This window comes from Nomascus leucogenys, chromosome 17 (genome assembly GCF_006542625.1).
Source record: "Nomascus leucogenys isolate Asia chromosome 17, Asia_NLE_v1, whole genome shotgun sequence".
In the NCBI taxonomy this organism is placed as follows: Eukaryota; Metazoa; Chordata; class Mammalia; order Primates; family Hylobatidae; genus Nomascus; species Nomascus leucogenys.
Window position 1 is genome coordinate 72,119,139 of NC_044397.1, and position 27,871 is coordinate 72,147,009.

The 27,871-nt window shown below is 46.1% G+C and overlaps 1 protein-coding gene and 1 non-coding gene across 3 annotated transcripts in view; one reads left to right on the forward strand and one right to left on the reverse strand.

Moving 5' to 3' along the window:
• Positions 1 to 3,179: 3,179 nt before the first annotated feature.
• The window catches only part of FKBP9 (FKBP prolyl isomerase 9), a 51,671-nt gene continuing 26,979 nt past the window's right edge, over positions 3,180 to 27,871 (reverse strand). For both annotated transcript variants that reach the window (XM_030796332.1, XM_030796333.1), the window contains exons 6-10: positions 22,983 to 23,128; positions 15,398 to 15,584; positions 10,156 to 10,301; positions 7,256 to 7,419; positions 3,180 to 4,934 (exon numbers count right to left, since the gene is read on the reverse strand). In XM_030796332.1, the coding sequence (XP_030652192.1) occupies positions 4,758 to 4,934; positions 7,256 to 7,419; positions 10,156 to 10,301; positions 15,398 to 15,584; positions 22,983 to 23,128 (820 nt within the window). In that variant the 3' untranslated portion in view covers positions 3,180 to 4,757. The remainder of the gene's footprint in view (positions 4,935 to 7,255; positions 7,420 to 10,155; positions 10,302 to 15,397; positions 15,585 to 22,982; positions 23,129 to 27,871) is intronic.
• LOC115831024 lies at positions 8,046 to 8,148 on the forward strand. Its single transcript, XR_004026577.1, has one exon. It is a non-coding gene; the product is annotated as a U6 spliceosomal RNA (small nuclear RNA).

Consider the following 27,871-nt stretch of genomic DNA (forward strand, 5'->3'; position numbering starts at 1 on the left):
GTTGGAGAGGAATAGGCTTGGTGGTGTTGGCAAGGGAGTGGGAACAGACATGCTGTTTTGGACATACAAAGTTTGACGTGCCTGTGAGGCATACAAGAGAAGATACCAAATAGACAGACTAGAGCTCAAAGGAGAAATCTGAACATGAACTATAAATGTGGGTGTTGTCTGCATTTAAATGAGATTTAAATATGGCCAGTGTAAGCTGGAAGAAATTGCCTGACCAATCAAAATTACCAACATTAAGCATGGAAACCACATACAAACTATTAATAAGCATAAATGTTTTATATCTGCATCTAGCAACAAATAATCAGGAATAAATATTACTTTGTTTTTGGGATGCGGGGGTCTCCCTCTGCCCAGGCTGGAATGCAGCAGCACTATTGGGGCTTACTGCAGCCTCAACCTCCCTGGCTCAAGTGATCCACCTCAGCCTCCTGAGCAGACCACAGGTGTGCGCCACCACGCCTGGCTACTTTTTGAAATTTTTTTTAGAGATAAGCTGTGTTGCCCAGGATTGTCTCAAACTCCTAGGCTCAAGCAGTCCTCCCACCTTGGCCTCCCAAAGTGCTGGGATTACAGGCGTGAGCCACTGCACCCAGCCCAGCATTCTTACTAAGTAAAAACTCCAGATCCCTGAGAGAGTGAAGGGAAAAAGGCTTTGTCCCTGGAAACCTGAGATAGTAAAGTAACAGATGGGGGCAGGGGGCAGGGGCCAGTGTTTATGTATAGTCTTGCAGTTAAACCTATTTCCCTGCCAAAATGAATTTTTTTCCTATCTTTTAAGTATTTGGACAAAATTATAAAGTCATAAATAATCAGAGATCAAAACTCACTGGTTTTAATAAAATGGTGCATATTGCTTACATTTGCAGGCAGCCTAGTTGTATCAAACATACTCAGATGTCATGTTCATGTTCTATTAGACCGTCATCCCACAGTAGGTATCAATGACCCAGTTCACATGTAGGGTCAAAAATCTGTATAGATCCTGAGTTAGGTGGTCACAATATAGTACCTATCAATAAATGTTCCTGTCAGAAGGTCCAGAGGCTGGCCAGGCACAATGACTCACCTGTAATCCAAAAACTTTGGGAGACAGAGGTGGGAGGATCACTTGAGGCCAAGAGTTCAAGAGACTGGGTAACATAGTGAGATCCCATCTCGGCAAAAAAAATAGCTGGGCATGGTGGCACCTGCCTGTGGTCCCAGCTACTCAGGAGGCTGAGATGGGAGGATTGCTTGAGCCCAGGAGGTCAAGGCTGCAGTGAGCTGTGATCACACAATTGTACTCCAGCCTGGGTGACAAACCTTGTCTCAAAAACAGAAAAAAAAGTCTGTCTCAGGTGAGAAGTGATTTAGAAAACAAAAACAAAAATTGCTGTGTGGCATCTCTACCCCGTACTTGGCCCCTTATTTAGTATTTACAGCCTTGTTGGCAGAAGTATAGGCCATAACCATAATGTAAGTAGAAGCAAGCGTTGCAGCCATAGCATAAAGTGGGGCCAGCTAAGCAGCTTCCCCTTGCAGACAGATGAACGCGCCTGATCACTGAATGCCCTCCTAGGAGTGCCTAGGCAGAATTCAACAGGCCAAAGCTTCTCTCCATTCCTGAAGTTCTAAGGTCCATGTTCTTTTTTTCTTTAGAGTCAGGGTTTCGCTCTGTTGCACAGGCTGGAGGGCAGTGGTGCAATCACGATTCACTGCAGCCTTAATTTCCCAGGCTCAAGCAATCCTCCCTCCTCGGCCTCCCAAGTAGCTGGGACTACAGGCACGTGCCACCATGCCCAGCTAATTTTTAAAAATTTTTTAGAGATGGGGTCTTGCTATATTACCCAGGCTGCTCTCGAATTCCTGGACTCCCAAAATGCTGGGATTACAGGCATGAACCACTGCCCCTGGCCAAGAAACTTATTTCTGATTCAGCCCATCTGTCTCCACCATCACAGAAAACAGCCTGTGAAGAAATTCAAATAGGCAAATAAAAATCTGCGGTAGAGAATAAGCACAAGGTTCTTCTCTTCATAAGGCGGGTAAGGCTAATGAAGTCAAATGCATTCCAAAGCCCAATTCAACTTAGCAAGAAGCAAAAAAAAAAAAAATTTTTTTTTTTTTTTTTTGAGACATAGTCTTGCTCTGTCACCCAGGCTGGAGTGCAGTGGTGCCATCTTGGCTTACTGCAGCCTCCGCCTCCCGGGTTCAAGCAATTTTCCTGCCTCAGCCTCCTGAGCAGCTGGGATTACAGGTGCGCACCACCATGCCTGGCTAATTTTTTTTTTTTTTTGCATTTTTAGTATAGACGAGTTTTCACCATGTTGGCCAGGCTGGTCTTGAACTCCTGAACCTCAAATGATCCACCCACCTCAGCCTCCCAAAGTGCTGGGATTATAGGCACGAGCCACTGCACATGGCCAACATTTGCTTTTTAACAGCAATTGTATGTATATATAATACATCTATTTTATGTATATTAATATATATTAAAATAATTGCTTTTAAATATATAATTGCACTACACACACACACACACACACAAGCACGCACACACACACGCACACAGTTTCTCTATACATATGCCAGTAATTCTCCATTTGCTCCCACCCACCCCATCCCTACCTCAGATTCATTCTCCACCTTTCTCTGCACCCAAGGGGCCAACCTCTGAGAACTCCAGTCTCTGAGCTCCTCTTACCCTCTGGCTTCCAACATGGTTCCACTAATGGGAGCCAGTGGCAGGCATCAGAGAATGGGGGCACAGAGGGGATGGGGAGTTTGTCCCTCGCTCTGCTGCAGTGTCAGCCGCACTGCTAGTGCTGGCTGCATCCCTCTGTGACGCCTCCAGGTAGCCCTTCCTGTGCTGCTCCCACTGCCTCCTCTTGAGCCCTCAGGCCCTGGTGGTAGCAGCCTCCTGTGGTGGCCAACACTGCTGTCACCGGCACTCAACAGCCTCTGTTTCCCCAGCCTCGCCCACACCCCTCTAAACAGTCCTTTCCTTAGCTTCTCTTCAGGAGTACTGGAGGAGGGCCAGGACCCTGACTGACACTCCCTGTAAGCATAGAGTGTGCTCCCTCAGTAACTGCAGTGAAGTCCTGCTGTTTTCATCAAGGGGATTCTGACTGCATGGTGCATTCTCATAGGTCTTCAGCCTTCCAGTAAAACATCAGAAAACCAGATAATATAATTCAACATTTTATATCAGAAAAGATCAGCTTTCCAACATTTATTCCGTGGAATGAGTGCACAGCATTTTCATGAACTACCTCAGGGCTACATCAGTACAAAATAGTTTAAATTAGTAAAATAAAGTAGTTTCAAGGGGAAATCATTGACGACTTCAGGATAAGTGCCATCACCATTTGGGAACAGAGGATAGAAGGTAGCCATGTGGTTATTCCATGATGCAGGAATCAGGCCGGCAGGTGGACTGTCAGTGCTGTCTTGCGGCAGCTGGCCTCTGCCTTCAGGGTACCACTGTCTCCAGGACACAAATGGGCAGCAGAAAAATGTCACCTTGTTGATGCTCAGCAGCTCATCTATTGGGACGAAACTTCCATCTCGGCCAAGGGAAATACTCTGTTGAGTGACCAGCGGGGCCCAGCCCTCAGCCCTATTTATGTTATCAATATGGTTCAGGGAGGATAAAAAAGAGTGTTCTATGGGATAGAAAGGTGGGAACGAGAACAAGCTAAGTGGCTGGGCATGGTGGTTCACGCCTGTAATCCCAGCACTTTGGGAGGCCGAGGCAGGTGGATCACGAGGTCTAGATTGAGACCATCCTGGCCAACATGGTGAAACCCTGTCTCTACTAAAAATACAAAAATTAGCCGGGCGTGGTGGTGCACACCTGTAGTCCCAGCTACTCAGAAGGCTGAGACAGGAGAATCACTTGAATACGGAGGCAGAGGCTGCAGTGAGCCGAGACGGTGCTACAGTGAGCCAAGATGGCGCCATTGCACTCCAGCCTGGTGACAAAGCGAGACTCTGTCTCCAAAAAAAAAAAAAAGAAAAAAAAAGAAAAAGCTAAGCAGATGACCTTATGTTGCAAATGAGGAAACAAATTCTCTATTTGTGGTCCGAGATGCCTTTTCCTGGCCCAGTTTTCTGTCCAAAAGGCTCCTTTAACCTCCAAGTTATACACTATTAATGGGAGGCCCACAGTGGGGCGGGGTGTGATGAGCTGGAAAAGCATGATGTGTGTGTGTGTGTGCGGAGGTGGGGCCATCATCGGAGTTTGCACAGGCTGCTAGGAAGAGCCATAGCTGTCTGCTGGGAACCCTGCTGGGGCAAGCAAGCCCTTTGACTCTCCTGCCCATCTCAAGAATATTTCTAAAATGTTTTAACCAGCAAGTTAAAAAAAAAATTAACCCTCTTTATATAGATACCCTGGACACTTTTTCTTATGGTTCCTCCAAGATGATTATAACTTCCGTCTGACACTATATATTCCTTTAATAACAAAATTTCCCAGAAGGCTCACAAATCATGGTTGGCAGCGCAGCCTTTTCAATACTGGACACATCCCATGCTAAGGCCCTCTGCACAGATTTTGTTTACTATCACTGGCGATCAGCCTAAACTTCTCACCCCATATATCAACCCACCCCGATGTGTATGTACACCAGGTACTATGTGACCCACCTACTACTGGCTAATGATGCAACTTCTGAAAGACCCTTGCACCCTCACTGCATGTTCTGCCACAACAGGTGGCTTGGTGTCACGTACTCCCTGGCACCATCTGGTTCGTGCCAGGATTAGAGTTCATCGTGTTTGGCTTCCTGGTCTTTGAGTTTAAATTCCTCGGCTGTGACCTTCCCATCTCCATTCCGGTCCTGGTTGGTGAACATATTCTTCACAATCAGCTCAGCATCAAAGCCAGGAGCGAGTTTCCCTTTGCCAGATGCCACCTGGGCGTGAATGTACTCTGAGAACTGGAAAAGAAGGGGACAGGAAAGACCATGAGTTCGGCTGCCATGAACGCCAGGCCTGGGGCCAGAAACAGAGCAGTCTGGGGGTGACAGGGCTGGAACTTGAGTCTGGGCTACCAACACAGACAAGATCTTTTTGGCAGCTACATGACCTATGACCTGTGTTTTGTTTTGTTTTTTTCTCTAAACGCAGGTGAAAAACCCTTGTACTAAATGACTCCAAGAGCCCTTATTATTCAGGTAGCCAATACCCAGCAGCCGTCAGAGCTATCCCTTCTCCCAACTTGGTTACCCATCAAAGGCTGACCCCCACGACCACCCAAGACTGTAAGAACATTCTCGGATGCATGCATTCATTCACGTGATCAAAACATACGGTCTACTATGTGCTGAGCACACTGTTCTAGATCTTGAAATACATCAATACATAAACAAACACCCTGCCCCTGCAATGCTTGCATTCTGGTGGAAAAACAGACAATTAGACATGAACATAAAAATAGGTAAATTACACATTAAGTTACAAAGTGAAATGCTCCAGAAAAAAATCAAACAGCGGAGCTCAGTAAGGAAGGGAGAAAGGGATGAAGTGTTCAATTCAGTGGTCAGGACAAAACTTTAAGGAGAAGGGAAGATTTGTGCAAAGGCTTGAAAGATGAGAAGGAAAGGGCCGAACAAGTTATCTGGGGTAGATGTCTCCTCAGCAGAGAGGGCAGCCGGTGCCAGGGCTCAAGGTGGACGCATGCTTGGCTGGTCACAGACAGCACTGGGGGCGGGTGTGGCCGGGTAAAGTGGGCAGAGGGCGACAGCCGGCGAAGAGGTTACAGCGAGCAGAAAGTGCAGGGTCTTCACAGACTACTGTGAGGCCCTGTGGACAGGGGCCTCTGCAGGTCTGACCCAGCTCCTGTGTGAGAACGGCCACTGTGAGGGCAGGAGGAGCTTCATGAACACCACTGCTGTGATGTGACCCGGGAAAGAGATGACAGGCCCCGGGCTAAGATGCTACAGGGTAGGGGTGGTGAGAAGTGCCAGGTTCTGCATGTGCTGTCAAGGTAGAGCTGGAATGATTTCCTGAGGACTATTACGGCCTACGAGAGAAAAAGAGGAGTCAGAGATCACCGAGTGCTCTCGCCTGAGCCACTGGAGGCCAGTGATGCCACTGACTGTGACGGGAAAGGCTTTGGGTAAAGCAGACCCCAAGCAGGGTGTGTGGGTGGATAGCAGGGGTTCCGCAAATGAGGACATCAAGCAGGCAGCTGAACACATGAGTGTGAAGTGGAGAGAGAAGACTGGACTGGAGCTACAAATCCAGACGCCATCAGGATATGAACCCGATAAGACCACCAAGCGAGTGACTTAAAGACAGAGAAAAGAACAAAGGTCAAGACTTAGCCCAGGGTACTCCAACATGAAGCGATCAGGGACAAGAGGCCTGAGAGGGATGTACCAGGGAGGCAGAAGGAACACCATGAAGTGTGGTGTCCTGGAAGCCAGAGAAAGATGCATCCTGTAGGGGAATCAGCTGTGTTGAAGTTAAGAGGAGTGTGGGAGCTGACCACTGGATTCCGCAATACGGAAGACACTGGCCACCCTGGCAAGGTTCGGCTCAGAGGCATCGATGGACAAATGCCAGACAGGAGTGGGTTTAGGAGGGAATGGGAGGAGAGGAATTGGAGGCAGAAAAGACACACAATTCTTTCGAAGTTTTTGCTGTAAAGGAAGGAAAGTAATGAAAGAAACAGACACATCCAGGGAAGGGAAAATAATAGCACATTTGTATGCAAATAAGAAAGATCCAGAAGTGCTGATGATGTGGAGAGAGAGAGGAAAAGGCTGAAGGATGTGCTTCAATAGCGGATGTGGAAGAGGCAGGGAGCTGGAATTCCCCAGGGGTGGGACAGGACAGACGGTTCTATTGCCCAGCTTCAAACGACTGAGTAGCTGTGTGACCTTGGACAAGTCATTTACCTTCTTTGTGCAGTTTCTTCTAAGACACAGCTGTTGTGAGGGCCGAACCAGAGAATACACTCAGAACACACAGGCAGGCGTTGAGCACCCAGTAACAAGAACTGAATACAGACTGTGTGCCCTGGAATCAAGCCCTACACCTCTCAGGGAATCGGTTTCTTCAGAGAGGAATGGTAAGCTTCCATCGAGAGGGCGTGTGTAAAAGCGCTTGGCACACAAGTGTGCTGGTCATCTCACAATCCCTCCAGCCAACTGGCCTCACCCTTAGAAGGCCTCACCTTCAGAACTGGCCCCGTGGCCTCACCAGGCTCCCTGAGCTCTTCTGTCCCACCTTCCTACAGAGGCCAGTTAGTTACCTCTTCCAGGAGGACTTCTCCGTTGCCATCCTTGTCAATTTCTTCAAAGAGGTTGGGTGACACCTCACCATTCCATATGAACATGTACCCCTCGGGAAGGCCAGCCACCAGCTCCAGGAGCTCGATGTCAAACACTAATACAGCACTGCCAGGCACTTCTCCATCTGTCCAGGTGACAGGAGTGGGAGGCGGTGTCAGCCAGCAGGCAGCAGTCAAGCCCATCAGTCAGCACCCACCCTGACCACCCAGTCCCACCTCAGGGTGGGACTTCTGACCAAAGCAAGAAATCGGAGCAGAGGCTAGTCACTTTCTCACTGTAGGCAGCGGCCCGTTAATGAGTCATGAAATCAGTTTAGAGGGTGGTGACCAGCGTTTTGTTATTTTTTAAATTAAGGAATAGAATAGAGGCCAGGCATGGTGGCTCACGCCTATAATTCCAGCACTTTGGGAGGCCGACTTGGGCGGATCACTTGAGATTAGGAGTTCAAGATCAGCCTGGCCAACATGGTGAAACTCCATCTCTACTAAAAAGAAAAGTTGGCTGGTGTGGTGGTGGGCACCTGTAGTCCCAGCTACTTGGGAAGCTGAGGCATGAGAATTGCTTGAACCAGGGAGGCAAACATTGCAGTGAGCCGAGGTCGCACCATTGCACTTCAGCCTGGGCAACCAAGTGAGACTCCATCTCAAAAAAAAAAAAAAAAAAGGAACAGAATACTTTGTACCTGTAGAAAAGATAGGTATTGTGTCATGAAACTTGAGTTTAAATTTTATATATAAAACTAAAAGTAATGCTCACTTCAGCAACACATACTAAAATTGGAACCATACTGAGAAGAATAGCATGACCTCTGTGCAAACAGGACATGCAAATTTGTGATGTGTTGATTAAAAATAAACAAATAAATGTGTATATGTGTAACTGTATGTTTTTGTAATACAGATTGGGAAATAAAGTATATTTCTTACTGTGTGTCTTGTGGAAAAAAGTTTGAAAGCTGCTTGTAGAGACTACAATACAATGGTAAAACTTTTAAGTAAATCTAACAGCAGAACTTTTAGAATTGGAACAATACGCCTGAAGATGATGATCCAAGATTTGACTATAAGGACAAATTCAAGAACAGTGTATATAGTATAGGCCCAAAGAAGTTATCTAAGTATGGAATATATAAAGGTAATGTGTATTATTCCAAATTATTATATCTTATCTAGATTATATGTTATATATAATATGTATTATAATTATTAATAATATATCACAGAAAAAGTCTTAAAGGATATACAACAATTTTTTTTTTTTTCTTTTTTTTTCTGAGATGGAGTCTTGCTCTGTCGCCAGGCTGGAGTGCAGTGGCGTGATCTCGGCTCACTGCAAGCTCCGCCTCCCGGGTTCACACCATTCTCCTGCCTCAGCCTCCCAAGTAGCTGGGATTATAGGTGCCCATCACCATGCCCGGCTAATTTTTTGTACTTTTAGTAGAGATGGGGTTTCAACATGTTAGCCAGGATGGTCTCGATCTCCTGACCTCATAATCTGCACACCTCGGCCTCCCAAAGTGCTGGGATTACAGGCATGAGCCACCGCACCCGGCCAGAATATACACCAATTTTTAAACGGTTTCTTCTGGGACTGGTAGGAAGAACAAATGTACTTTTCAATTCTTTTATGGGGAAAAAATATCAATCCACAGTGCCTATCATTGTTACCAGTTAGCTCTTCCTATCTCCTCCACGTCCAGATATCAGCAGTGTGAAAACACTGAAAAGAAGGGGGTCCTGGGGCCAGGCACAGTGGCTCACACCGGTAATCCTAGTGCTTTGGGAGGCCTAAGCAGGAGACTCGCTTGAGCCCAGGAGTTAAGACCAGCATGGGAAAGATAGCGAGACTCAGTCTCTAAAAAATAAAAAATTAGCCAGGCAAGGTGGTGCATGCCTGTAGTCCCAGCTACTCGGGAGACTGAGGTGGGAAGATTGCTTGAGCCCAGGAGTTCAAGGCTGCAGTCAGCCATGATGGTGCCACTGCACTCCAGCCTGGGTGACAGAGTGAGACCCTGTCTCTGAAAAAAAAAAAAAAAAAAAAAAAGCTGGGCGTGGTGGCTCACGCTTGTAATCCCAGCACTTTGGGAGGCCGAGGCGGGCGGATCACGAGGTCAGGAGATCGAGACCACAGTGAAACCCCGTCTCTACTAAAAATACAAAAAATTAGCCGGGCGTGGTGGCGGGCGCCTGTAGTCCCAGCTACTCGGAGAGGCTGAGGCAGGAGAATGGCGTGAACCCGGGAGGCGGAGCTTGCAGTGAGCCGAGATCGCGCCACTGCACTCCAGCCTGGGCGATGGAGCGAGACTCCGTCTCAAAAAAAAAAAAAAAAAAAAAAAAGTTATTGAATCCCCATGTGGAGGACACATTGTGGCTGAAATGATGGAGTAAAACATAATCACTGTGAGGATGAGGTAAAGCCAGTATTTCCAGAACTTGCAACTAATCTCTCCCAAAGGAAACTGTCTTGGACAGCCTATAGGCTCAGAAGTGAAAAGCAACGGCCTATAGCATTCCACCGGTCCCAGGCAACAGTTCCAGAAGGATGTGCTCAGTCTGACCCCAGAGAAACCTCCCGGACAGCTCCCCCGGGGACACCTCCCACACATGGGTCTGAAAATCCAAGATTTATTTCACTCAAACTGGTTCTTTTCAAGAGGGTAATGGAGCATTGACGTAGCTCACTGAATTCACAGGGGTCTCCAAACAAAAATACTAACTAATTTTTTAAAAATAGAAACCACACACTCTTTGTGTATTACATGTAAGAAGCATGCTGTGATTCTAACTATGGCACCCCAAAAAGCACAAAATTCAGATAGGAAGCGGGCCCCCAACACCCTTGAATACTGTTGCTTACTCACCCACGCCAGCTTCCCCATAGCCCAGGTGGGGCGGAATGATCACTGTCCGTTTCTCGCCAACGCACATCTCTCTGAGACCCATGTCCATCCCCAACACAACTTGCCCAGATCCCAGGACAATATTGTAAGTTTTGCCTAAATTCCACCTAAAATGAAACAGAAGAGCCTCATGTTAGGTCACCAACCCATTGGCACTGAGAGTGTTCCCATGAGAAAGACACATCACTCCTAGGATATTCTTACCAAAGAAATAAAAATCCCTATCTAATCATGAGGAAACATCAGACAAAAATAAATCGGGGCACATGCTGAAAAATGTCTGGCTGTCATCCTCAAAACTGTCAAGGCCATGAAAATCCAGGCAAGATTGTGGAAGCTCCAGAGTGGAGAAGCATAGTGGAATGGGGTCCTTTTTGCTTGAGCCCAGAAGTTGGAGGCTGCAGTGAGCCAAGATCGTGCCCCTGCACTCCAGCCTGGGAGACAGAGTAAGACTCTGTCTCAAAAACAAAAACAAAAACAAAACAAAAAACCCTGGGTTTTGGATTCAGCAAGACCTGAGATGGATTCCTGGTTCTGCCACTTAATTTGACCCTGAGAAATGTAATCTCTCAGTTACTTTGTCTATGAAACGGAGACAACAAATATAGCTATCTCACAGGGATGTTTTAAATCGCAAATAACATGTTATGCTTGGCACAGCGGAGAGGAAGTACAAAGGGCTCAATAAATGTTTGGCCTTGAGGTGTAAAGCGTTTATGTCTGTAACAGTCTAAGACTAAAAAAAAAAAAAAAAAAGACCACCAAGAGTTTAATTATCCTTGATGGCCATGGGCCTCAGGAAGCCAGTTAAAAAAAAGTTTGCTCTATCACTTCAGTCACTACTAAAAATAAATCTACTTCAAAATCTATGCCATTCCTATCACTTCCTAAAGGCAAACAGCGTTTATGTTCTTTACTCCAAGGAGAAAAGCCCCCTCACCCCCCTTGATGCCCATGAGCAGCTGGTGACAACATGGACGGGTGCCCCTTTGGGTCACATCCTCTTCTCAGGCTTCCAGACCTCCCCTGGGCCCAGGGCAGCCGCTTCTTTCCCTCCTCCAGCTGATTACCAGCAAACCAAGACAGGGTTTGTGTTTTCCCACCTGGGAGGAACCCGAAACAATGCCTTGTGGGAGGGAGCCAACTCCCACTGCCTGCCTTTCTCTGGGGCTACTCCATTTGCGAAGCCTTATGACAGAATATTCCAGAACTCACTTAGTCATCCAGGAATGCATGTTTCTTCTTCCTTCTTGAGGCCAGTTTAAACACACACACGTAAGAAAATCCTCCAAGCAAACAATTTGTTGTCATGTGTCATCTCTGAACACACCACTCATTCTTTTTCCTCGGGTCCTGTGATTTTCTTTCTTTCTCTTTTGGGCAGTGTTTCTCTCAAACACGGTCCTCACTCCCCCTGCGTGCTTCCTGGCCCCATCCACGGCCGGCCTGCAGCTTCCTGCCTGCTTCACCCTTCCTGGCTCACTCCCACTCCTCTCCTCCCTTCTAGGCAGCAGCTGCTGCCTTAGTCCTGACGAATGGGGCCCAGCCCACACGGGGACTCTAGCTGGGACCAGATAGGCAGGTGCTGGCCAAGCTTTCCATTAGCCCACTATTCTGAAGCTCACACCAGGAAGACACCAGAAGGGACACCAGCTGCCACTCTTCTGCTGCAGATTTATATGCAATACAGAGGCTCTCAGAGTACAAAATGCACTTCCTGATGAGGAGCCCTGGCTCTTGTGGCTCCCGAGTGCTCTACCAGGATGTTATGAGTCCTCCAAACACAAGCAGGAGGCAGGGAGACCGACTCTCCCTGTCCCATGTGAGAAGCAGATCTTGGACCCTCCGAGAAGGAATTCCTTTGTTCATTCCCCACGCCCACTTCCCCTTTCCTCAGCCTCAGGATCAGCGGACAGGAATATGAACATCAGCAAGAGCAGTGACAGCAGCCACAGACCTTACAGAGCCTTCTAACCTCACGGACCATTTTCACTCTTAGGAGCTCACTTGATCCACAAAAGCACTACAAGCCATGCCCCTTCCCTGCTGCCATGCCTCCCGCTAGCTTCCAATAGTCAGTGGTTGGGATTTCTTTGCAAGGTCTGTTGTAAGCCAGGTCCCTGTAAATCTGGGCCCTGGAAGCCTAGCACATATTTCATTGATTCTAAAATGCATATTTTTTCACAGTGTAACCTTGCTATAATTAGGATACATTTTATGACTGACAGTATGTCATCTGTCAGCGTTTTTACTTGGTCAGAGATACATGAAATAATGTTTCCATCACGCTCTTTAGAGTTGATGAAATACATTAAATGCATTAGCATACAGGATCCTGTACCCCAGGGGGAGAGCTCTGAAGAGTATATCCATAGGGTCTTTTCTTTTTCTTTCTTTTTGGAGACAGAGTCTCACTCTGTTGCTCAGGCTGCAGTGCAGCGGCGCGATCTCGGCTCACTACAACCTCTACCTCCCAGATTCAAGCGATTCTCCTGCCTCAGCCTCTTGAGTAGCTGGGATTAAAGGTGCGTGCCACCATGCCCAGCTAATTTTTGTATTTTTAGTAAAGCCAGGGTTTCACCATGTTGGCCAGGCTGGTCAAACTCCACAGCCACAGAGTCGCCCAAAGCTAGAAGGCAGAGGGACAGGTGGAAGGAAGAGAGGACCCCGCACATCTAGGATCAATGCAGTAGCACATACCTGCTTATGCGAAGCTTTTTTTCTCCCCAAGACCAAACTTAGGAAACTAAGTCAGGCTCAGTACAAAAATGGATATATAAAAACTGCTGAAATTAGCCAGGCATGGTGACTCACACCTGTAATCCCAAATCTTTGGATGGCTGAGGCAGGAGGATCTCTTGAGCCCAGGACTTTAAGGTTAAAGTAAGTCCTGATTTCGCCACTGCTCACAGAGCAAGACCCTGTCTCAAAAAAATTTATTTAATGCTGAAAATGTTTCTTTCCCAAAGAAGATAATATTATATTAACTTACAGATACATCTGAAGATTCAGATTCACAAGAAGCAAAGCTCCTTCTACATGCCTGACACTAGTTTATGCTGTCGGTTTGTATTTAATAATTTCTCAGATTTATCTCAATCAACGGACATTTATACAATGCTGCTCTTGTGCTATGCTCTGGGCAAGGTGTAGGGCATAAAAATGTAAATAAATGCACTGAGTGTCCCTAAGGTATTTACACCAGCAAGAGAGATAGAAACAAAACTAAAAGACAGGTAATGCATAATGTGTCATGAGACTACAGAAGCAGCAGCAGTTGATTCTTCTATGAATTAAGGAAAGATTTTGAGGAAAAAATAGAACATTTAAGCCAGGGCAGAAGTTGGCCAGAAAAAGGAAGAAAAACTGTAACAATCTTCACTACTACACATAGCAGCCCTGGAAGGCAGAAGATGGGCCCCGGCAGAAGAGACTGGTGAGGCAGAACAGAGCTGACAGAGAGCCTTATGTGCCAGACTCCGGAGTCTGGCCTTTATCTGTGCATCAATTTCTTTTTCTTTTTCTTTTTTTTGAGACGTAGTCTTGCTCTGTCGCCAGGCTGGAGTGTAGTGGCACGATCTTGGCTCACTGCAACCCCCGCCTCCCGGGGTTCAAGCAATTCTCCTGCCTTAGCCTCCTGAGTAGCTGGGATTACAGATGCCCGCCACTATGCCTGGCTAATTTTTGTATTTTTAGTGACGGGGTTTCACCAAGTTGGCCAGGATGGTCTTGATCTCTTGACCTCGTGATCTGCCTACCTCGGCCTGCCAAAGTGCTAGGATTACAGGCATAAGCCATGACGTCCGGCCTCTGTGCATCAATTTTTAAAGAAAGCAGTTTGGCTGGGCATGATGGCTCAAACCGGTAACTCCCAGCACTTTGGGAGGCCAAGATGGGAGGATCATTTGAGGTTAGCAGTTCGAGACCAGCCTGGGCAACATAGTGAGACCGCCCCCCTCCACTCTAAAAAAATTAAAAAAATTAGCCTGGGCCAGGTGCAGTGACTCACACCTGTAATCCTACCACTTTGGGAAACTGAAGGAGGAGGATCACTTGAACCCAGGAGTTTGAGACCAGCCAGGGCAACATGGCAAAACCTTCTCTCTGCTAAAAATTAAACAAAATTAGCCAAGTATAGTGGTGCGTACCTGTAATCCCAGCTACTTGGGAGGCTGAGGCATGAAGATTGCTTGAGCCCAGGAGATAGATGTTGCAATGAGCTATGATCATGCCACTGCACTCCAGCCTGGGCAACAGAGCAAGGCCTTGTCTCAAAAAATAAAAATTAGCCAGGTGTGGTGGCACATGCTTGTGGTCTCAGCTACTTGGGAGGCTGAAGTGAGAGGATTGCTTGAGTCCAGGAGGTCGAGGCTGCAGTGAGCTATGGTCACTTCCCTCATTCCATCCTGGGTGATAGAGTGAGACCCTGCAAGAAAGAAAAGAGAGAGAAGAGAAGAGAGAAGAGAAGAGAAGAGAAGAGAAGAGAAGAGAAGAGAAGAGAAGAGAAGAGAAGAGAAGAGGCTGGGCACAGTGGCTCACACCTGTAATCCCAGCAATTTGGGAGGCCGAGGTGGGCGGATCACCTGAGGTCAGGAGTTCGAGACCAGCCTGGCCAACATGGTGAAACCCCGTCTCTACTAAAAATACAAAAAATTAGCTGGGTGTGTTGGTGTGCACCTGTAGTCCCAGCTACTTGGCAGGCTGAGGCACGAGAATTGCTTGAACCCGGGAGGCAGAGGTTGCAGTGAGTCGAGATCATGCCACTGTATCCTAGCCTTGGTGACAGAGTGAGACACCATCCCCCAACCAAAAAAAGAAAGAAAAGAAAAGAAAAGAAAGAAAGGAAAGAAGGGGAAGGAAGGGAGGCAGGGAGGGAGGGAGGAAAGAAGGAAGGTAGGAAGGAAGGATGGAAGGAAGGAAGGAAGGAAGGAAGGAAGGAAGGAAGGAAGGAAAGAAAGACAGCAGTTATACGATGCGACCTGTTTTTCAGAAAGACAATTTCATGGGGTGAAAAATGACCTGGAGCAGGGCAAGACCATTAATCGGAAACTCTTAACATAATGCACCTGAGCAGTGATGCAGGCGCGAGCTATGCAGTGGGGCAGCATGGAGATAAAAGCTCTAACCCCAAGAGAGGAGAATGGTGGGAGCACACGACTGTCACCCTCCAGGCTCACTCCCACACCATTCTGGTTGCCCTTACGTGGAGTCCAGCAGGGTCCCATCCAGAAGTGAGGCATTGTAGTGGTATTTGAGGTAATCTCCTTTCTTACTCAGCACTGAGCAGTCGGGGGGTTTGTAGTGGGAGGTGATGCTGATGGAGTCCGAAGGGTTGTGGAAGTCGATCACATGGATGTCAAACACCAGCACAGCTGAGCCGGGTATATTCCCTAAAGGACAGACACAGGAAATTAATGAATGACCCCTGCAGGCTGCAGCACATGGGCCTCCCCAGTATCACCAGGTATGTCCTCAAGGCCCTCCAAGTGAGGAAAACGGGCACCCAGATACAGAACCCTAGGAGGACTCCAAGACTGATGCTGAAAGGGCCGTTGGATGTAACCTCATCCTCATTTTACAGGTGGATAAACGGAGGCACAGATTTGCCCTGGGTCCCACAGCCTGTAATGAGCACAGTCTGGACTAAAATTCAAGACTATGGACTATGGCCCCATGGAATGGTTGAGCCTGAAAGATGAGTGGCTACGTTGATCACAGATGAGGAAACTCAAGCCCAGCCAAATTAATACTTGCCCCTCACCCACCGGAAGTAAGAGGTGGGGTGAGAAAATCAGCCGTAGAGTGAAATCACTCCAATGTCCTACCACTGCTCAAGAAAAACATAACATAAACTTCATAAAGAAAAAGACACCTCTCCCTCAAAATTGGCCCCTTATGATCGTACACCTAACAGTCACAAGGTGCTTTTAGAATACATCCTATTTGTTCTATACTAAATTATTAATTAACTTTTCCATAATATCCACTTTTGAAGACAGTAGCTCACATCTGAATAATATTTTACAGTTTGCCAAAGTATTTTTCACCTACATTTTCCCTTTAAATCCCTGCAGCAACCTTATGGGGTAGGCATGGCCATAACCCCAGGAATTTAACGACAGCTTCCCAGGGGCGTGGGGGACACTTAAACATATGCATCAGTTGTAATACATCCCCCAGCCCAAATCATTTCAGAGAATTTTAAATGCAAAATATTTTTAAATCATGTTACCCAGAGTCAAGGACATATTGTATTATCATCAGCATTTTACATATAAGAAAACCAACTCAGGTTAGGTATGGTGGTGGCTCATGCCTATAATCTCAACTCTGCGAGGCCAAGGTGGGAGGATCACTTGAGGCCAAGGGTTCGAGACCAGCCTGGGCAACACAGCTAAATGTCTCAACAAAAAAATTAGCTGGGCGTGGTGGTGAGCACTTGTAGTCCCAGATACTCGGGAGGCTGAGGCAGGAGGATTGCTTGAGGCCAGGAGGTCAAGGCTACAGTGAACTAGGATTGCACCACTGTACTCTAGCCTGGGCAACAGAGTGAGACTCTGTCCTCAAAAAAGAAAGAAAGAAAGAAAAGAAAAATTCAGACATCACAGTACTTATTCAAGAGAATAACACAGCTAATGACAAAATTCAGATAGAGATACACAAACACCAACAGCTCTTCCTCGCCTCCCATCCCCACAAATACTTTTCTGTGTCTGTTTCTTGATTGGTCTCTCTCCTATCTCTCTCTAATAGAAACACACTCATATTCATATTTAATAGGCATTTTTTGAGTACCAGGCATTGTTCTAAATTAAACATGTATTGTTTAATTCTCATTAAAATCCTGAGAAAATGGAGGTACAAATTTTGGGGCTGGCCAAAGTTAAAGGTAATAATTTGAGAAGCGTGTGCTTTAATAGCAGAACACAGGTGCCTGCTATTCACTCAAAACAGGGGCTGCTGGTGTGGGTGGAGTGGGGTGCAGGCTCCTTCCCACAGGAACCAGGAAATACAACCTGCCATTGGCCAGAAGGCTGTTCAGAGCCAGGGCCACGGATGGCTCTGTGTGGGAAGCTAACACACGTGGACAGGGTGGGTGTCTGCAGAGGCAGATCTATGGTTTCTCAACCTTGGCAACCCATTAAAATCACCTGAGAATGAACCCGAAAACATTATGCTAGGTGAAAAAAGCCAGACACAAAAGGCTACACATACTGCAGGATTCCAGGATATGGAAACGTCCAGCATAAGCAAATCCATAAAGACAAGAAATAGATTACCTGTTGCCAGCGTGGGGGCAGTGGGTGGATGAGGACAGGGTATGGAGAGTGACCGTTAATGGTTATGGGTTATTTTTTGGAGTGATGAAACTGTGCTGGAATTAGGTAGAGGTAATGGTTATGTTACCTAGTTAATATACTAAAAACAACTAAATTGTAAACTTTAACATGATTACTTTCATAGTATGTGAATTATATTTCAATAAAACATTAAATAAAAATATCTCTCTTGGGTATATATACAAAAGAATTGAAGCTAGAGATGCGAACAGATATTTGTACACTCATATTCACAGAAGCATTAAGCATTATTCACAATAGACAAAAAGTAGAAACAGCCTAAGTGTTCATCACCAGACGAACTGATAAACAAAATGTAGTATATACATCCAATGGAATATTCATTCAGCAATAAAAAAGAATGAAATTTATTAGCCAGAAAAGAGGAATTAATATATATTTTTTTTGAGATGGGAGTCTTGCCCTGTCATCCAGGCTGGAGTGCAGTGGCGTGTTCTCACCTCACTGCAACCTCCATCCCCGGGGTTCATGCGATTCCCTTGCCTCAGCTGAGATTACAGACACGTACCACCACACCTGGCTAATTTTTGTGTTTTTAGTAGAGACAGGGTTTCACCATGTTAGCCAGGCTGATCTTGAACTCCTGACCTCAGGTTATCCGCCTGCTTCAGCCTCCCAAAGTGCTGGGATTACAGGCGTGAGCCACCGCGCCCAGCTTGAAATTTTGATAAATGCTAAAATATAAATAGACCTTGAAAACATTATGCTAAGTAAAATAAGACACAGAAAGAGAAATATTGTATGATTCCACTTAAATGAGGCACTTAGAATAGGCAAATTGGTAGAGACAGAAAGAAAGGTGGTTGCCAGAGGTTGAGATGAGGGAGGAATCGGGAGTTACTGTGTAATGGGTTTATGTTGGGGATGATGAAAGAGTTCTGAGTGTAGATGATAGTAATGGTTATACAACATTGTGAATATATTTGATGCCACTAAACTGTACACTTAAAATGGTTAAAAAGGTAAAGATGTTAAGTATATTTTACCACAAATTTTAAAAACTTCTAACACTGAACTAAACAGTCACCAAATTTTGTCAATTCAAATATAATCTCCCCTCCAAGATGCATTCGGGTGCACGGCCTTCTCTAGGGCAAAAAGGAACGCATCTGGAACCACCCACATCCCTGGGATCTGATGTCAGCAGTCAAATGAACTCAGCCTCTCAGGCCCCGAGGATTCCAGGCACAAGAATTCCAACCAGTGTAGAGGTCGATTCACACCCAGTCAAGGAACCAGGTAGCATCAGGTGGGTATGTCAGCTTCTAGGAAGTTAATGTGAGTCAGTCTCCCAGGTACCTGATAACCTCTGAGGCACACACATTATTGAGGGCGTCAACAAGGAAACACTCTCTGTGTGCGTAGGAAGTTTTGTTTGTGTTTCTTTCTGCTGAATCCCTAACACCATGAGCAGGGCCTGGTCATGAAGAAACTCAATAAATCTTTGATGGATGGATAGATGGAGTTTCTCGGCCTGCAAAAACGAAGATCAGAACCTTGAACCATAGACCCCACTACCCCAGGCAGCACCAAGGCCTCGAACGTCTATCCCTCTATCTTGCTCTGACTTCCACAAAGCTATTTGTAGATTAAGTATAGAAATGAGTGCTGACCAACAAACAGGCAGCAATAGTCCAACATGGCCCCAACACCAACCTCCTCTCTGTATAAACCCTTAACCAATGCAGAAGTCATTCTGTCCTCACCATGAGGATGCCTCCCTCAGAAGAGATACAGATGAGAAAAACTTAAAGCAGCCAATAGCCCACGTAAGAAACTCTGCACCTCCTGCTGGGGGTGGGTTTCCTCTGCGGAGAGTCAGTTTCTTCTGAGGGTGTGGGTTTCTTCTGAGGGGAGTGGGTTTCCTCTGAGGAAGGTGTGTTTCCTCTGAGGGCTCTGAGACTTCTGGTTTGAGGTCTCAGTTCTCCACATATGGGTATCAACAAATCACTACCTAATGGGGACTCATTCTTTCTGTCTGTCTAGGACACACACGGGTCAGAGAGCCCTGGGTGCAATTCCAGCTCCATCATGGATTAGCTATTGTGGCCTTGGACACATGGGTGGAACTCTCTGGGCCTCATTATCTTTCTAAACAACGAGGGTAATGATGCTTCAGAAGACTATTTCCAGGTTTGAATGAGTTCATGTGCAAGGAGTCCCAGACATACAGTGGGTAAAATGTAATTTATTAACTTTCCTCTGTTTCCTAAAAGGGTGCTCAAAAGGCAATCTGGAAGTTGAGTAACAGTAGGCCATCGATGAAGTGATGCTTACACAACCTCGCAGGCAGAATCCATTCTCCGCTTTGAGGCTGCAAACCCATCCAAGTGCCCTAATTTCAGGGCTGACCCATGGAACAAAGCAGATGGCAGAAAGATCCAGAACCTCTCCCAGGAGGCCAACCCTTTCCCCTCCATCAATATTGCAGGGGAAAATGGCTGTGACAGAATGAAGTGCTGATAGAGGCTGAGAGCACACGGACAGCCCACAATTCATTCCTTCCACAAATATTTGCCAAACATTCACAATGTGCCTGGCCCTGTGGTATGCAGTGAAGAAGCCACTAAGTAGACAGCTTCAGCATCCTTACCCCTCTCGGGTCACCCCTCAGGCATCAGCATGAGCTCCTATGGAACCCCCACAAAGAGGCCAAGGGTGCTGATCAGGAGAGGACAGAGGCAGACTCCACTCAAGAGCACTTGGGGTTTATACCTCAGGGTCACTCAGAGTGCCCTCCTCCCACAGCAACGTGATTCAGGATGAAGCAGTCTCATTGCCCAGAAAATTTATGAGCCTTCGGCTGCTTCCCAGAGGCTTATATAATTCTTTACAGAGCTCTGTCTCATACTTGATAGAAAGCCAAGAGGAAAAAAAGTAATTTAAGCAAATGTTTTCCATCAATGCATTCTTTTCAAAGAAAGGAAAGATTAGTCCTCAGGCCATAATGAAACAAGAACATTCAGAAAGTATTTATCTGTTTCTGTTTATATTTGACTAGAAGTAGAAATCTACACGATAAAAAGCAATACAGCATCAAGACACGAGACAAGCAGGACGTGTGAAGAAAGGCCTGTCAAATGGATCTCAAGCTGTGATCTGTTGTGGTTTAATCAATCAGAAATTTAAGTCAGGGAGAAAAAAATATTTCTCCATGGTACAACCTACTTTCCAACCAACTTGACATTTCTTGGATCCTCTGGGATGAACACTACTGGGAAAACTCTCAAGATCCATATGATGTATTAACAAAAAAACAGAACAGAACTAACAAAATAAATGTACAGCCAGCAAGGCCAGCCTCCGTCAGCAAAAGAATACGAAAACAAAATAAATACTGCATCAACTATTCCTAAGCGAGGGAGCAGCCATTAAAATACATAGCATAGAAAGTTGTTCAAAACATATCTGTTGTTCACCACAAATTGGGTGAAGAGAGAAATTACAAAGTAATACGCATAGACAATCCCATCTTTGTCCTTATTGATTAGTGTAGGTGGGCATTTTTTTTAAACCTATACATACACTCAAAGGTACAGAAGGACGTTCACTTCATGGCTGCATTTGTTTCCTACGGTTGCTGCAGCAAAATACCACAAACTTGTTGGCTTAAAACAATGCAAACGGATTCCCCTAATTCTGGAAGGCAGAAGCATAAATTCAAGATATTGTTAGTGGTGTGTTCCTTTTGGAGGCTGCCGGGGGGAATGTATTTCCTACCTTTTCCAGCCTCTCGGGGCCACCTTCATTCCCTGACAGGGTCCTCCTTCTGTATCTTCTAAGTCAGCAGTTTAGCACTTTTTCCCTGGTCTGACCGCCTGCCTCCCTTTTACAAAGACTGTTGCAAGTATTTTGAGGCCACCTGGATAATCCAGGATACTATTCCTACCTCAACATCCTTAATCAAATCTGTAAAGTCCCTTTTAATAAGGTAACAGGAGGCTAGGCATGGTGACTCACACCTGTCATCCCAGAACTTCAGAAGGCCAAGGTGGGAGGATTGCTTGAGCTCAGGAGTTCCAGACAAGCCTGGGAAACATAGCGAGACCATGTCTGTCATTACAAAAAAAAAAAAAATTGCTTTTGAATTAGCCGTGCATGGTAGCACACACATGTAGTCCTAGCTACTCAGGAGGCTGATGCAGGAGGATCACTTTAACACAGAAGCTGGAGGCTGCAGTGAGTTAGGAGCTTATCTTACCACTGCACTCCAGCCTGGGCAACAGAACAAGACTTTGTCTCAAAACAAAATAAATAAAGTAAGGTAACATACTCACAGGTTCTGGGGATTAGAACATAGATACTTTGAGGGGCTGAATGTTCTGCCTACCAGATTAAGATTAACAATATTTATTTCTGGCATGGCATGGCGCTCACATCTATAATCCCAGCACTTTGGGAAGCCAAGGTGGGCAGATCACTTGAGGCCAAGAGTTTGAGACTAGCCTGGCCAACACAGTGAAACCCTATCTCTCTACTGAAGATTTTTAGAAAAATTAGCCAGGCGTGGTGGCACATGCCTGTAGTCCCAGCTACTTGGGAGGCTAAGGCATGAGACTCACCTGAACCCAGGAGGCAGAGGTTGCAGTGAGCCAAGATTGTGCCACTGTACTCCAGCCTGGGTGACAGAATGAGACTATCTCAAAAAAAAAAAAAAAAAGAAAAAAAGGAAAAAAATATTTATTTCTGGGTGGCAGGATTTCTTTGCTTATCTGTATTTTCTTTTTCTAAAGTCAACATGTATGATTCGTGTAACTTCTAAAAGGAAGCGTGGTATGAAGGTGACAAAAATGTTCTAAAACAGGATTATAGTGATGGTGGCATAACCCACTAAATGTTCTAAAAGTCATTAAATTGTATACTTAAGTGGGTGAATTTTATAACATATAAAACAGAAACCAAAGAGGGGCTTTTGCACTTACTTTCAAATGGTTCAGCCCAAAATAAATAAATAAATATAAAAAGAGATCAAATATAGCAAAATGTTAACAACTGGCAAAACAAAGCGGAATTCACTGTAAAGTGCTTTTGACTTTGGTGTAGAATTTAACATTTTCAAAACGTAAAGGAAAATGGGCAGAGAAACAAGGAGAAATAACAGGACAACTCTAGAAACTAAATCTATTTGGGCATTCCAGTCTTGAGCTCGACTTTAGCTTCAATATTTTGGCCCTCAAGAAGCTCTGTGCAGGGTGTGGTGGCGCGTGCCTGTAGTGCCAGCTACTCCGAAGCCTGAGGCAAGAGGATCGCTTGAGGCCAAGAGTTCCAGGCCATAGTACAAGATGATCACACACTACACTTCCCAGCCTGGGCGACAGAGGGAGACCCCATCTCAAAAAAAAGAAGAAAAAGAAAAAGGAAGCCCTGTTCCAAGCAATGTGGAAGCAGCCACAGCTAGTGAGGAAGGCAGGTGATGCTGATGCTCACCTCTTCCTTCCTCTCCATACCCCAGGTGAGGGGGGACCACAATCCTTCGCTTCTCTCCAATGCAAACACCAAGTAGACCTTCATCCATCCCAGGAATCACGTAGCCCTGCCCAATGTACGTGTCAAACGTGCGGTTCCGAGAGTAGCTAGAAAAGAAGAAAGGAAAGAAAGAGGTCATTCACGAGGGCCTCCACAGCAGCTGTGCAAATTAGTTGGGAAAGAGATGCAAAGGCACACAGAGGCCTCCAGACTCTGGAATAGCGTAAACCACAGTACCTGACAATACAGCCAGGAAACATGCTCCCCTGGAAGGGTAAATAGGAACCCCCACACAGCATGTGAACAGCCACCTGTAGAGACACGCCGTGTGGCCCTCCAGTTTCGTCAGGTTATGAATGCAGTGTGGGTTATGAGAAGCACCACACAGAAATGGAGCTAATGTAAATTGAACACTATACTTTCTTTTTCTGAGGCAAGGTCTCACTCTGTCACCCAGGCTGGTGTGCAGTGGCACCATCATAGACAGCTCACTGCAGCCTCAACCTCCCAGGCTCAAGCAATCCTCCCACCTCAGCCTCCCAAGTAGCTGGGACTACAAACACATGCTACCATGCCTAGCTAATACAACTTTTTTTTTTTTTTTTTTTTGTAGAGATGGGGTCCCACTATGTTGCTCAGCCTGGTCTTGAGCTCCTGGATCAAGTGATCCTCCTGCCTTGGCCTCCCAAAGTGCTAGGTTGACAGGCATGAGCCACCATGCCCAGCCTGTACACTCTATAACCATGTCAAGTTAATGAAAACAATCAAGCTCTCAACCAGCCTGGGCAACATGGCAAAACTCTGTCACTACAAAATTACAAAACTTAGCTGGATGTGGTGGCACACACCTATAGTCCCAGCTACTCAGGAGGCTGAAGTCAGAGGACTGCTTGAGCCGGAGAGGTTGAGGTTGCAGTGAGCCAAGATCACAACACTGCACTCCAGCCTGGGTGACAGAGTGAGACCCTGTCTTGAAAACAAAAAACAGAATCAAAAGTAGCCCTTATCAGAAACTACGAATGTGTCACAAGGACAATGTCTCCAATATCTAAAGAGAAAATATCTGCATATGTGGGACATGAATATTCTGTTTTTATTTGTTAATTACTTTTTAATTTTTTTTTTTTTTTTTTTTGAGACAGGGTCTTGCTCTGTCTCCCAGACTGGAGTGAAGTGGTCTGGTCTCAGCTCACTGCAGCCTCAACCTCCTGGGCTCAAGTGATCCTCCCACCTCAGCCCCTCAAGTGATTGGGGCTACAGCATGCAATAACATGCCTGGCTCATTTTTGTATTTTTAGTAGAGACGGGGTTTCAACACGTTGCCCAGGTTGGTCTCGAACTCCTGGGCTCAAGCGATCTGCCTGCCCTGGCCTCCCAAAGTGTGGAATTACAGGCCTGAGCCACAGCACCCAGCCTGACATGAAGATTCCGATCGCCAGGAAAGCAGCATACACACTGAGAGTAATGAATTCCGCAGTCTCCACCACACCCCGACAAAAGGCCCCCACTATCACCCCTGCTCACCCCGCCACCCTGGTGAATACTTGGGTTTTCCAAGTGCTCCTGGCAGGAGCCCCAAGTCCACTCAGCAGAGAGATCCAGCCTGTGTGTAAACTGCCGAGTGAGTCTATTACCATGAGTTTGGTAAAAAGAGGAATCAATTCCCCACAGCATAATGATTCCAGAATAAAATAATAAAACTCCATTTGCCACAAGTCCACTATCAAACTGGACCATGTGACCTGCACCCCTTCCCCACACCACCTGGTGCCGATGAGGCAGAAAGCCTGTCCTGAAAGAGCCAATCAGTCCTGCCATTCCCTCACCTCACAGCCAGGGCATGATGCCCCGGAGAAGAAGGACCCCCAAGTGGGGCCAGGCTGATACACAGGCAGAGCTGTGGGGGTTCTCCCTTCTCAATACCCCTCAGAGACCACAAAGTCATGGGGCACGAAGAAAGAATCACAACAGATGTCTCTCCTCACCCAGGAAGCAGGAGATTGTCCACATAAACTCCCAGAGGAGGCTGTGAGTCCCCCTTCCCACCCACTGAGAACAGCACCCCACGCTGAGCAGCTCCAAGCCTCCTCCTGGTGCACTGGCCAGGACGGCCTGGAGGGGAACAAGCAGGGAAGAGGAGGACCGTGCCGGGTCCCAGCATCCTCCAGCCAGAGCAGGGCTCACCCTCCCCAGGTTCCCACCTGCAGGACCCTGGGGATCACCAGCAATGTGCAGCCACTGCCAGGCATTCAGGGAAGAGAAGGATACCTACATGGTGGGCTCCCAACGAAGGGACACCAAGTAGTGAGAGAGACGGCAGGTACCCACAGCGGGGATTGCTGCCCACTGGAATAGTCGCAAAGATTCCATGGCAGAGGGGAGACAGCAGACACCGAAGGCTGTGGGATCTGCCTAAGGGAAGAGCAATGGTCTGGCAGCAAGGGCCAAGCCGAGAGGCAGGAAAGAGCCTCAGAAGGAGAGACGGAGTGGCGGGGTGGGCTTGAATTGTAGTGAATGCTGAATAACTTTAAAAGTTAAAGACAAGTAAATGGAAAACCATCCTGTTCCCCAATGGAAAAGCAAAGTCATCAGTCCTCCCCTAAACTAACTTATAAGTTCTTTTATCTTTTCTTTTTTTTGAGACAGAGTGTCACTCTGTCGCTGAGGCTGGAGTGCAATGGTAAGATCTCGGCTCACTGCAACCTCCGTCTTCTGGGTTCAAGTGATTCTCCTGCCTCAGCCTCCCAAGTAGTTGGGATTACAGGCATGCACCACCACACTCAGCTAACTTTTGTATTTTTGGTAGAGACAGGGTTTCACCATGTTGGCCAGGCTGGTCTTGAACTCCTGTCTTCAAGTGATCCACCTGCCTCGGCCTCCCAAAGTGCTGGGATTACAGGTGTGAGCCATCGTGCCTGGCCTAAGCCACCACGGCTGGCCCAAACTAACTTACAAATTTTAAAGCAATCCCAATCAAAATCCCAGGGGTGTGTATCTGGTGGTGGTGAGGAGCTCAGTAAAGTAAGGCTAAAATTCATCTGAAAAAAGAAATAATTAAGAATGCTGTTTTTAAGGTGCAGTATATAGCAAGCTATCATTCTTGTAAAAAATTAAGAGGGAAATATATACATATATGTACTTCATTATATATGTATGGAACACCTATGAAATTAATAACACTGGGCCAGGGGCAGTGGGTCACACCTGTAATCCCAGCACTTTGGGAGGCCAAGGTGGGTGATCACTTGAGGTCAGGAGTTCATGACCAGCCCGGCCCAACATGGTGAAACCCTATTTCTACTAAAAATACTAAAAAAATCAGCCGGGCCTAGTGGCATGTGCCTGTAATCCCAGCTACTCGGGAGGCTGAGGGCAGGAGAATCGCTTGAACCTGGGAGGGAGAGGTTGCAGTGAGCCGAGATCGTACCATTGCACTCCAGCCTGGGCAAAGAAGTGAGGCTCTGCCTCCAAAAAAAAAAAAAAAAAAGAAAAAGAAATTAATAACAACTGGTTCCCTATGAAGAGGGAGGTGGGACAAGGATAGGAGGGAAATTTGTCATTGTATACTTTTTCATACTTCCAGGGTTTTAAATCACGTCAATGCATCACTTAGTAGAAAAAGTTACTTTTTAAAAAAGAAAAAGAATGCCCTTTACTATACTAATTAAAAAGCTAACACTAGTTAATCATAGTTAAAGGTGTGATGCTGCCCTAGGAACAGATAGAAGGTAAAGGATAAAAATTCTACACAAAGACTCAAAAGTACATATAAGAATTTAGTTCATAACAAAAATCACCTTTTAGAGCGGTCAGGAAATGATAGAGTCATTCATGACGGATGTTGGAAAAACTGGCTAACCACCCGGAAAAAAATAAAGTTACTTCCTGTCAGAGTGATACCACAATAAATTCCAGATGGATTAAAGACTTAAATATGAAAGCATTTATGAGCATAGAGAGAAACTGCGGAATGTTAACACTGGTTATCTCATGGTAGTGAGAATGGAAGGGGCTGACAGAAAATTTACATTTTTTGCTATACATTTTTGCATTGTTTCCATTATGCAATTAGGACATATTACCTCTGGTCCAGCGCAGTGGCTCATGCCTGTAATCCCAGCACTTTGAGAGGCCCAGCAAGTGGATCACTTGAGGCCAGGAGTTTGACACCAGCCAGGCCGACATGGTGAAACCTCATCTCTACTAAAAATACAAAAAAATTAGCCGGGTGTGATGGTGCACACCTGTAGTCCTAGCTACTCAGGAGGCTGAGGCAGAAGAATTGCTTGAACCTGGGAGGTGGAGGTTGCAGTGGGCTGCAATCACATCACTGCACTCCAGCCTGGGCAACAGAGTGAGACTCTGTCTCAAAAAAAAAAAGAATATATCACTTTTGAAAATAAAAATTCTAATAAAGAATATCTTAAAGAATAAAAAAAAAAACCATTAAAAGGCTTGAGGGAAATACAGGCAAACATTTATATACTCTAGGAAGAGGACAGACTTTGTAACAAGTCACCAAAGACAGGAACCATAATGAGGAAGTCTAATGTATCTAACAACATAAAAGGTTTACAGTTAAATGGGCCAAAAATCAACATAACCAAAATTAACAAACAAACAAATTGAGGAAAATGAGGAAAATGTTTTTAATAATATGCAGCCATAAAATAATTAATATTTTTAATGTGTAGAGCTCTTCAAATCAACAAGAAATAGACAAATGCCAATGCCCTAAATAGAAAAATAGGCGGCCGGGTGCGGTGGCTCATGCCTGTAATCCCAGCACTTTGGGAGGCCGAGGCGGGCGGATCACGAGGTCAGGAGATCGAGACCATCCTGGCTAACAC